Below are 12,267 nucleotides of genomic sequence, written 5' to 3'. Positions count from 1 at the left end.
CTTGAGTGCCTTTCTCTTTCAATGATATCCTTTCTTTCTTGCTTATTGAATATTCATCTTGAGATCCCTGGGTTGCAAGTCAAAGACTGGCTACACCACCCTCTTAAGTTCACCTGGTCCCTCTGCAGCATTCAACCCTATATAACCTGCTCCTCCCTCCCTCCCTCCCTCCCTCCCTCCCTCCCTCCCTCCCTCCCTCCCTCCCTCCCTCCCTCCCTCCCTCCCTCCCTCCCTCCCTCCCTCCTGTCTGGCTAGGATTCTCTTTTTTAAAAAGCTGTTCTTATATTTATTATTTTGAGATAGAGTTTCTCTATGTAGCCATAGCTAGCCTAGAACTCACTATATAGACCAGACTGACCCCAAACTCACAAAAATTGCCTGCCTATAATAACCCTCTGAGTGTTGGGATTTGAAAGCATGTGCCACCATATGCAACCATATGCAGTTTTAAGTGGCTTTTTTTTTTTTTTGGTTTTTCAAGACAGGGTTTCTCTGTATTGTTTTAGAGGCTGTCCTGGAACTAGCTCTTGTAGACCAGGCTGACCTCAAACTCACAGAAATCCGCCTGCCTCTGCCTCCCGAGTGCTGGGATTAAAGGCATGAGCCACCAACGCCTGGCTTTAAGTGGCCTTTTAAATGCCACAGTTTCTCAGAATCCTGTCTTTAGGTTTCCTTTCCTCATATGTACAATTATCCATGGCCAAGCACTTTATTCCCAATGACTCATAAATTTCTGTCTTGGACCCAGACTTCCCAACTAAAAAGTCAAATACTATACGAGACCAGGTCTTCATTTGTGTAAGAGTAGACTGGACATCTTATACAGTTACCATGTTGAAGGCCAACATATTGCCTCTCATCAAGATAAATAGACCCTTTTTTTCCAGGATTTTGTTATGTGTGCATGTTTGTACATGTTCATATAGGTGTGGAAGCTGGACATGGTTATCTTCCTTGATTATTATTTCATCTTGTTTTTTGTGTTTGTTTTTGAGACAGGGTCTCATTCTGTGTGGCCTTGGCTGGCTTGGAACTTACTATGCAGACCAGGTTTGCCTCCAACTCCACCTGTCTACCTAGTGCTGGGATTAATTAAAGGTGTGTGCCACTCTTGTGTGCTTTGTTCCTATGAGACGGTCTCTGGAGCTCACTGATTTACCTAGGTTGGCTAGCCCACAAGCTCCAGGATCTGTCTGTTTTGATTCCACCCCCACCAGCTGGGGTTGCCATGTACCATGCCCCGTTTTTACAGGGGTGCTGGGGATACAGACTCCACTCTTCATCCTTGTATGGCAAGCATGAAACTGACTAATCCAGCTCCCCAGCCTCTCTTCTTCAGAAATTTTATGATCCCCCTTGATTGACTATAATACATATCTGGTTTTCATTTCTTTAAAATAAGTCTGTAAGAAGCATGCTTGACATACAAACAAACTTACCATCATGTGCTCCTCAGGGGAAAAATACTCAAGGTTCAGACAAGCAAGCACAACAACCCATACTAGTTGAACTGTTTCTCTTTTTCTCTAAATGTTCAGGCTAAAGTCTGAAAAACTCTTTAAGAGACTCCACCATACGTGTGTGTGTGTGTGTGTGTGTGTGTGTGTGTGTACACAAATTACATGCAAATATGACATATAACAGCTTCAAGTCAATCTACTTTCCCCCATTCCTTGCTACCTAGCCAACTGTTTTTTGTTATTCTAACTCTGGTTCAGTAATTACCTCCAGGAGTAGCCTCCCTCACTTCTGAGCTGAATTTAGATGTTTTACCTCTGAGTCTCTGAAGCATTCTGCACTGCAAGGGGTCATGGTGCATAACATGGTATCTATGATTTATCTACATATCAGATCATCAAGTCCTTGAAGGAAGAACCATGTCTTACTTGTCTCTGTGTCCCTTGGATCAGCATAAGGTTAGGTGTATAGACGGCTTTAGATGAATGTTAGCAGAAATGGATGAATATGGGCAAAGCAAGCTCACTTGGCAGGTTGGTAAATAAATTAAGGAGCCAATAAACACTCTTGGGATAGGCCAAAACATAAGACTATAGATAGCTGTGGGATACCCTAGCTCAGGAGTCTGGAACTTTGTGATTCTCCTTCTACACATGGAAAGTCTATATTTGAGACAGGATATGCTGGACAAAGTGTGAAGAATAGTAACATACTAGAAGATTCCCAGAAGTGAAATGATCTTGAGATATGTAAGTTAAAAGTAAGGATTCCAAAGAATGCTTGCTTCCAACCTGCCACAGAATCAGGTTAACAGGTATCTTTCAACTTTTACCAGCTCCAGGTTCCATGCCGCTCCTAGGAGCTGTCTCTACTAGTTCAGGGCCAAAAGTGTCAAGACTGACCAGGAACAAATGGAAACCCCCAGAAAAGGTAGTTCTTGGATTTGGCCAAGAAGCTAGTGAAATATTTTCCCATATGTCTCTTTTTCAGGACCCAAGAACCACCCTTTGAAACAGAATTAGGGCACCTGTATGAGCTGAGGTCCTCAAGAGAAAGAAATCATACTGAATTTGTCAATATCCCTGTATTGATGATAAAATCAACTCCTCTGGTACAGTTTCACTTTAAGACATTAATTTTAAGGGGTCTAGAGAGATGGGTTATCCATTAAGAGTACAGATTGCTCTTCTAGAGGATCTGAGTTCAATTCCCAGCACCCACATGACAGTTCACTGCTGTCTATAACTCCAGTATCAGGAGATCCAACAGATGTACATATAGGCAAAACACCAATGCATGTAATATGTAAATAAATAATTAAAACTTTTAAAAAAAGAAATTAGCTCTCAGAACAGGCACTTCATGTAGTTGTGAGGCTAATATCCTATCAGTCCTTCAAAAGACTGTCTTCTTTAGAAGACCTATGATGAAGACAGCTTTAACCTTCCAGGGATGGATTTAAAGAATCTTTAACATAGCTAGCTCACCCCAACAAATCTAGCCAATAGTTTCAGTACCCAGCACTGCCAAGAGTGGCTTTCACCCTCTCTCATTCTCCCATTCAAGAGCAGAACAGGCCTGGCAGTGGCACATGACTTTAAACACAGCATTTAGGAGGCCAAGGCAAGAGGATCTCTGTGAGTTCAAAGCCAGCCTAGTCCATAGCAAATTCCAGGCCAGCCACAAAATGAGGAGGAAGAGGAGAAGGAGGAGGAGGAGGAGAAGGAGAAGGAGGAGAGAGAGAGAGAGAGAGAGAGAGAGAGAGGTATTAACAACTATCCAGTGCTTCAGAACTTGTAGCACACTCATGTGACCCAAGCACAATCTATTTTTCCTTCTTCTATTTAAAAGAATGCCACTGGGTTCTAGTACCTGACACATTAGGGCATGCCTTACCTGTTCTGTGACTTCCGGTGACCACGGATGTCCTTCTTTAGTCTCCGGGTGACTGGGGGAGCTGGTGTGGAAGGCAAGGGGGGTGGAGCAGCAGGTGTGGGTGAAGGAGGTAGACCATTACTTGGCTTAGTCTTGGGGTTCTTGTCAGCCTCGTACTCAAAGGTACGCTTAGGTTTGGGGACAGGGTTCACAGCGGGATCAGGGGAGCTCTTTGAAGGCAGCAGCTGTGGGCTAGGGCTATTTCCAGGGGTTCCCGATTTCACGGAACCACTGCCTTCCCTGTCCAGAGGTGGGCCTGCCTCCCCCGCAGTTCCAGCTACTCCTCCTGCCCTGCTAGAGCTCAAACTTGCACTCCCTGTTGGCTCCTCCAAGGTGCCCAAGGGTCCAGCCTTCCTCCTCCCACGGTCTACACTGTAACAGCTGCTGGGGAGCTGGGGGAGCCCCCGGCCAGGCTGCTCCTTTAGGGCTTGCTCAATTTTCTGGATCCGACTCAGCACTGCTGAGCTCTCTTTCCTGCTGCCATGACCCCTGAGCAAGGCACTGGGCTCACTCCGGCTTGGCCGCTTCTCCAGCCGGTGTAAAGAGTCCCTCACAGGGAGTGCTTCTCCCTCCTCCTCTGTCTCAGGGTAGGAACACTCAGAGAAGGTCCTGCTCATCCTCCGGAGGCCTTTGAAATCAAAGGTCTTTTCTGAGGGGCAGGGAGACGGCACCACACTGGGGCAGCCCTCACTGGCTGCCCACTCGCTCCCAGAGCCCTCCCTCTTCTCTCCACACTGATTCATCCTGGGTGAAGCCTCCTGGCGACCTTCCCATGCTGAAATCTTCTCCCGGATGCCCAGACTATGGGCTCGGGTACCCGTGCAAGTCAGCAAGACACTCCGCGGGCCAGCCGCTGACCCCAGGAATGGGGTGCTCTGGGCAAGGGGGAGGCAAGCAGCCACACCCTCTACATCCTGGGCTGCACCCTGGACAGTCTCCTTCTGGTCCCCTTTCTTGCGCACTGAAGGGGTTCTGTCCAAATAACTGAAGCTGGTAGCCTTGATGGTACAGATGGGTGGTGAAGTCTCTGGGGAGGAATCCTGAGGACCTAGGAGTGAAGGACTGCGATGGTGCCGGTCCTTGAGGAGCACCTGGGATTTAGAGTGGCTGGGGTACCTGCAGGCTGAAGTTTCACTATCGCTGAGTGGGTAGATGGGACTTCGTGGTGGGTACAAAACTGGAGGTGGAGAGACTGACTGAGACCTAAGAGCAAAATGGAGAAAAAAGAAAATGGTGGTGAGTAGTCTAAAAACAAGAGGGGCTGTGTTCATTCTGATATTCTGTTCCTGTAGAAGTCTCAAAAATACTCTGTAAGTGCCCTGCACCCCAATCCCATCATTTGAGACATGGAGGCAGGAGGATCATAAGTTCAAGGTTATCACTAGCTACACAGTAAGTTTGAGGCCAACCTGGGATAGTGTGTCCAAAACAAAGAAAAAGGTACTCTTCATGTAATAGATGTCTTCAAGGCTGTCCTCAAGTAGAGAACAGCTCTTTAACCACAGCAGACCAGCCTCCATGAACCTTTTCTAGCTCATCCTCAGAGATCTGAGTAATGTATGGAGCAGAACACTGTTCTAAAACAGACTAGAGTCTGTGACTGTCAACTATAACAGTAAGACCAGCAATGCACTGCTAAATGGCCGACTGGCTCTCTGTAGAAGAAAGCGGAAACTGGTAACACTGCTTTTTACAGTACAAATATCCCTTAGCTATTACCATGATACCAATGAATGTGCAGATGAGAAAAAATGCTAATGACCAACTTTCATGAGCAGCAAAACATGTCCAACACATTACTTCCTAAAATATTCTCAAATGTGTATGCCAAAACTATTTGGCCTTTAAACCTTTGGGTGTCTCCCCGAAGACTGTGTTACTGGATACAGGATCCCACTATTCTGACCAGAATCAGGATCCCCAAGGTTAGGCAGGTCCCTCAAGAAAGAGTTCTTTCCATTCTCTCAGAAGGCTCTTTTTCTTTAGTTAGTTCTACCCTACAAAAGTGGCTTCATATCCAACAAGCCTCAGGCGTTTCCCAGCTCGAAATCCATACACAAATTTCAAGAAATGTTCAGATATACATGAACTTATTTTATCTTTGTGAAAATTCTATTAGGTCATTATTACATATTGCTGTCTGCATGCTACAAATAAAAAGACACAATGACTTTAGGAACTATCTTGCCCAAAGTGACTCAGTGAAGCTACAATATAAATTTATACTATACTATGTTGGTCCCTAAAGAGAAAACAGTACAAAGGACTCTAAGTTCTAACACAAAGATACTTTTACATCTAAGTGGAAATACCCTAGATATCCATCAATAGATGAATGTGGTTCATATAGACAATGGGGTTTTACCTACCCATAAAGAAAAATATGAAATCATGACATCTGCAGGAAAATAGATGGAATTAGAAATTTTTATATTAATCAACATGATCCAGACACAGATGTTTTCTCTCATACACAGATCCAAGATTCACACACACACACATACGTAATACATATATTATAGAGTCACAAAACTAGAAAAGGGACTATGAAAGGGGAAAAAGAGGTCTTATGGCAGGAGAAGAAGGGATAAGAAAACATGTATGTATTCAAACTTCATAATGGAACCTAGTATTTCATGTGTTAATGTTAAAACTTCTTAATGGATAAGAGATGAAAAACAACCAGTAAACGGTAGACTCTTGTCGGGTAGTGGTGGCGCACGCCTTTAATCCCCGCACCCGGGAGGCAGAGGCAGGTGGATCTCTGTGAGTTCGAGGCCAGGCTGGACCGACAGCCTCCAAAACAATACAGAGAAACCCTGTCTAGTAAAACACCAAAACAAAACAAACAGTAGACTCTTCCATCTTTGTGAACTCTCAGGCCACCAAACATAGGTCAGCAGAGCCCTCCACAGTGTTGGACATAACCCAGGCTAGAACACATCATTTATAAGCATGAGGGACTTCCCTGCTAGAGCTCTTGTTTAAGTTATGTGGTTACTATCTATAAAGCACTCTGATGTTGAACAGAAATGAGAAGCAAAGGTGAGTGAACTTACTGAAGAGAGCTGAGCAAGTTTCCTCTTCAGCACATTTTTTTTTCTGTCAACCTTAAGATATTTATTGCTTTTCAAAACAGGGTTTCTCTGTGTAACAGCCTTGGCTGTCCTGGAACTCACTCTGTAGACCAAACTGGCCTCAAACTCACAGAGATCCATTTGCCTCTGCCTCCCGAGTGCTGGGATTAAAGGCATGTACCACCATGCCTGGATCGAGAATTCTTTCCAAACAATATTAGTTCAAGGTGGCAAGAGTTTGCTAACACTGAACCCAGAGAAGGTCTGGCTGATCAAAAGCTGGGCTGTCCAGCTTCAGAGTCTCCAAAGAGCCATGCCATCTCCAGGACAGCAGCCAGCTGTTTCTGAGCCAAGTGGCTGTCACCACTTGTTCACATACAGAAAACTGGAGCTCTGGTGAGTCAAGGACTGGCTGACAATCCCCTGTTGGGTCACAGGAAATCTCAGTATGCTTACATTGTTCTTAAAGGGGCAAGTAGCACAAGAGCCATTGAAGGTGTACATGGGTATAGATGAAAGAACTGTAGTGCACAGTCACTCTCATGACTAAAGAGCTTGCTCAGTGGGGAGGTGGAAATAGAATTCTCAACCCATTGCAGTAGGCACTAGCAGAGCAGCGAACCTAAGGAGACCCACCCTACACATAATGGATGAGGGGCCCCAAGCTCTCTTGTTTTATAAAGCCCCAAATATAAAGGGCATGAATCCAGCCACCTACAAAGATAAGTCCTTGGGTTCCACAGAGGACTCTGTTTTGTGCTTCCTTACCTCTGATTTACCACCACAGATAAAGGAAGAACAAAAATCCTGTCCTTCAAAGCATATGGGATCCATCCTGCTTCCCAACACACCCACCTACTCTACAACTGCATCTCATCAATTCTGCTCCCTAATACCTCCAACAGCCCCTATTCCCATTCCCACTGCTACTGCTACTTATTTTGTTCAGCTCTCTTCTTGCACCAGGACTGAAAACAGTCTTTCGATTTCTCTCTGCTTCAGTCTCAACCCCATTCTGGTTCATCTCTCACCGAAACCCCCTATTATCTGCAGACTAAAAGCAAGGCTGACAAGGACTCCACAAGGTGGTTTCTACTTGGGCTTGCCTTCATCATCTCACACTATCTTTCCCTCCCTATCAATAATGCATCCCATCTACGGGCATGTCAAACTCCCAGATTTTCTTCACCCTACCCACAGGTGGAAACGCCAATTTTGAATCTCTCTGCCCTGGCCAGAAAAAAAATATCTATTGTGGTTTAATACTTACAAGGGTGTCAAACCTTGACACTGCAACATGATATTGTCATTTACAAATATATTAGACCACATTCATAGATATCTTGAGATATATGTGGACCACATGCCTGCATCAGACTGTTTCCCAACATATCTTCTTAAATAGATTACAAATGGATTTCCTTGAAGCTTATGACACTATCCTGTTAAATTTTGATATCCTGGCCAGGCAGTGGTGGCACACACCTTTAGTCCCAGCACTCTGGAGGCAGAGGCAGTGGATCTCTGTGAGTTCCAGGCTAGCCTGGTCTACAGAGTGAGTTCCAGGACCGCCAGGCCTATACAGAGAAACCCTGTCTTGAACAAAATTTTGGTGTCCCCTGAACCTAAATATAATTTTATATTAAATGGGTGGGTAAATGAATGAATGAAAAATAAGCAGTGAAAACCTTAGTTTTCTTTATGCCTGCCCACGCCAGTGTCTTCAAATATCCCTGCCTATCACAGAAAGATTCACATATCACCTAGTATCCCAGTAAGGCTGCCAGCCCAAAGCCTTCTCCCATATGGCAATAACTGTATAGCAGACCAACCACCTACAGATTTGAATCTAGTTCTTTAAACTTCTTTGGTATGCTCATGGGCAGGTCATCAATATTCTCTAAATCTTAAGTTCTTCACACAACATGTTCTCCAATTATCTACAAGCATTAGCTGTGTGACTAAGATGATGTCAATTTATAAAATGGAACACTATGAATTGAACAGGAAAAAAACAAAGGAACATGACTGGTCCCAGGTTTTAGTATCAGATGAATAAAGAAATAAAAAGGAAGGACATGACTGCTCCTAGGTATGGTAGAAGAGAAGGTTTATTACACATATCCAGCAGAGCACAGCCAAAGACAGGGCCATGAGGGAGTGTCTAGAGCAGACATGAGGCCATGTGAGGAGAAGGGGAAAGGGAAAGAAGAGGGGAGAGAGACAAAATAAACCCAGGTGACCAAAAAATGGTTGGATTCTATAGGGAAGAACAGCTGAGGGAAGGGCAGCCCAGACCCTGGGCTGGAGAAGTTTAGGATAGGGCATGGGTTATGCCAGTCAGAAGGACCCCCATAACAGGTAGGGACTTAAGGATGCAGGGAGGATCTAGTGGCCAGTGTCTGCTTTGATATGTTAGGAGGAGCCTCAGCTGTATGTTCTGGAAACCTAACATGAATAACTCCCAAACAGCAAGAGAAACATAAGACAAAAGCAAATACAAAGCAACTAGTACACACCCAAGATGGTGTTGTTCTTTGATGGCTCACTTTGTTGTTAGTTCCAGAGCCTACCCTGGGGGAGGCAGCCACTGTGGAACTGGGTACCTGATGTACCACAGCTTGTCAGCGGCAGCCAGTTCTATTGCTTGACACGGACATAGATGCCAACACCATGGCATACAACTTGCCAAAATAAACATTTTCAGGAGACAGGGAGTTAGAAAAACAGATAAAAGCAAAGGGGGTGGGGGAATGTACACAGGAAATTTAAAAGAATGTAAGAATATAAACACACATGCATTGAGATAAATATTTAAGACAAGCAAATAATATTTTTTTAAAAAGGGGTATGAACTGAGGTATGGAAATAGAACAAATTTAAAGAGAAAGCTATGTGTGTGCAAGTTTTCACATATGCATATATATGGAAGTTGAGCCTTAAAATGCAAATTACTCCTTCTGCTACAAATATAACCCAACCCCAGTGCCTTCTTCCCTGCCCCCTTCTCTCTCCTGGGAACAGGGTGTCTTGTAGCCTGGCCTTGAACTTCCTATGTAGTTGAAACTGATCTTCAATTTCTCATTCTTCTGCCTTCATCTTCCAAGTGCTCCAATTATAGGCATACACATCGATTCTCTTAAGCAACATGGCAAGAAGCATTTGTATCAAAAGATGCCCTACACATTTCTAAGTGCATCCAGAAATTTTTTGGAGAGAAACTTTCTTGAAGTTGCAGGTGGATATTTTTGGGGGAAGGAGATGGGGGATAAGCTAGGAATATTACTATAACTAAGAGGCCAAGTCAGAAGCATTCAGGAGAAAGTCCCAGGTGCCCATGTAACCACCCCAGAGGCACCAGTATGAGCTGTGAACAATAGAAAGTGAGTCTTATTTTTGTTGGGGGGGTTCTATTCAGAATTGGTCACTAACATTCTAGGACTGCTCAACTGAGATGGGCTGTTGACTCCCCAAGTATGAACATTCTCCCACCACTCAGTGATGGCTTCAATTCAGGATGACATTCTCAATGTGTTACCCTGTACTGTGAGTATTGTGACTACAGGGAGGAGAAAAAGGAGGAACATGGCCACAGTTGCTCCTTGGACTAAATTCTCAACAACCCCTATTGACAACCTAATCCAGAAGAGTTCCAATAGAGAGGTAAAAAATGAGTGACATAACTGAGCCTTCCTGCTCCCCAGCCAATCCCATCTCAAATGACTAGAAGCCCTCAAGGGTCCAAAAAAATCTCAGCCTCCACAAGGTCACCTAAGCAAAAGGTTGCTGTGAGTCTGTGGATAAACTGAGAGACCTTTTTACTTCCGCAAATATATCCAAGCCATATCTGTGCCCCAACCCCAACTGATTTCTAAGTCAGCACAGAAAAGAAGGGTGAATTCTCCTCCCACTGAGAATCTCAGCCCCCTAAGAAACAGCAGTAATGAATAGGGAGTTCTTACAACAAAGAAGCTCTCTCTTAGGACACAGGACAGGGAAATGCTAATACCCTAGTCTAGTACAAATTGGACAGCTGTGTAAAGTAGTGCTGGCTTTATGCAAAGCCGAGGAGGACAGAAACAAAGTTCCAGGAGACAGTGCCAAAGACACGTGTGATAGTTTTAGAATATGGTCAGTCCCCAAATTCTCTGCCATATCTCCTGCCAAAGTGGTCTTTCTCTTGTACCTGAGCTCTGTAACTGCATGACCAACAGAATAAAGTAGGAATGTATCTGTGCCAAGCCCTTGAGAGACAGAGCTTCTAGTTCCTGTTTCTCAAGCTATGTGTAAAACCAGGACAACTAGAGAGGCATGCCTAAGAATTCTGGCCCAAAGACCTTGGGGGAGGTTCCAGCAACCTCTTGCATCAAGCTCCTGACATGTGTCAAGACTCTGCCACTGCGTCATTCCAGGCAGTATTCAGCCTGCATTCCTAATTCACAGAAGATGAGAATCTGACAAAATGGTATTTTATGCTACGAAATCAGAGGTTAGTTACTTGGCAGTAGATTAACAAGGCCAGCCTGTAAATGGCATACTACTAAAGCAAAATTCTAAAACTAGTGACTCAGGAACTGTCAGTAGGTGCTTAAAAGCAAGTAAAGAAAACGCTATTTAAATCTGGGTGCAAGAGATCCTAACTATACTAAAAGTTTTGTTGATTATGTCAGGCAAAGTGCTGAAAAGTGCCATCAGATTTCTAGCTGGCAGTAGTAAAAAAGGCAAGGCATTTTAAAACAGAATTATCTAGTTCTCATATCAAATTTATTTAAAGGATGGATAAAATGGTTTAGCTCACGTTTATGGTTTTAGGGGTTTTTACACCCACCAGGTTTTTTTCCCTTTCATTGCTTTTTAGACTCATTGTGGTATAATCAACTGCTCAACTGAAGTGCTCAGGTGGATGACTTTCCTGTCACAAACTCTTACTGATGTATGTACATGTTCACTAAACCATCTCATAATGGAAGCCACTTCGTCATTTAAAACCTTTTCTTGTCTAGAGACGTTGGAGATGAAGAACACATTTATTTTCTGACTCAGTAAATTCTTATTTATCTGTCCTTTAAATTTTGTATGAAAACTAGACAGTTGCCTTTTAAACTTACCTCATCTCTTCTACTATCAGCTAGAAGTCAGCACTTCCTGACAGAATCACCAAACCTTTTAATTCAGTAAGGATCTCCTTGCCTCACAGAACCTTACAAGCAAAAGCCTTGTAAGTGTCCTGAAGACCGGTCTCAAAGGTCCTCTCTGGAGATGACCAAGGTGTCTAAGAATCCTACGATCTATTACTTCATGGCAATTTCACAGGAAACCCAATGAAGAGAGGGAATCCGCTTTCAAGCGATAGTGTGTGTGCCATCTAACTAGTACAACAGAGTATAGTGATGATGGTGTATGCCTTTAATCCCGGAACTTGGGAGGCAAAGACAGGCTGAGTTCAAGGCTAGCCTGGTCTATACAGCAAGTTCTGGGTCAGCTAGGGCTATACAGTGAGACTGTGTCTTAGAAGGAAGGCAGACAGGCAGGAAGTTTTTGAAGGAAACCTATCAATTTAGACTGAAAAGAGTAGAGGACACTACAAAATGAAAGGAAGACTTTGGACCTCTGAAAAATAATAAAGCAGGCTGAGAAAATTACTCTTCTGTAAGAATGAGAAACTTATTTTCTTTTTATTTTTGTGTGTGTGTTTTTATGTTTTTATATATTTTTGTATGTAGAGGACCAGAGGACAACTTATGGGAGTCGTTTCTCTTCTATCACATGGGTCCCCTGGATAAATGAACTCAGGTCA

At 43.8% G+C, this 12,267-nt stretch overlaps 1 protein-coding gene across 5 annotated transcripts in view; it reads right to left on the bottom strand.

The window, feature by feature from the left end:
- Positions 1-12,267, bottom strand: part of Dennd2b (DENN domain containing 2B) — a 154,456-nt gene that overhangs the window by 33,248 nt on the left and 108,941 nt on the right. For all 5 annotated transcript variants that reach the window (XM_040756604.1, XM_040756608.1, XM_040756601.1 and 2 more), the window contains one exon: positions 3,355-4,596. In XM_040756604.1, the coding sequence (XP_040612538.1) occupies positions 3,355-4,596 (1,242 nt within the window). The remainder of the gene's footprint in view (positions 1-3,354; positions 4,597-12,267) is intronic.

The sequence above is a fragment of the Mesocricetus auratus genome, unplaced genomic scaffold (assembly GCF_017639785.1).
Source record: "Mesocricetus auratus isolate SY011 unplaced genomic scaffold, BCM_Maur_2.0 Super-Scaffold_4256, whole genome shotgun sequence".
Classification (NCBI taxonomy): Eukaryota; Metazoa; Chordata; class Mammalia; order Rodentia; family Cricetidae; genus Mesocricetus; species Mesocricetus auratus.
The sequence above is the reverse complement of the archived record's forward strand: the minus strand, read 5'-3'. Positions and strand labels throughout refer to the sequence as shown.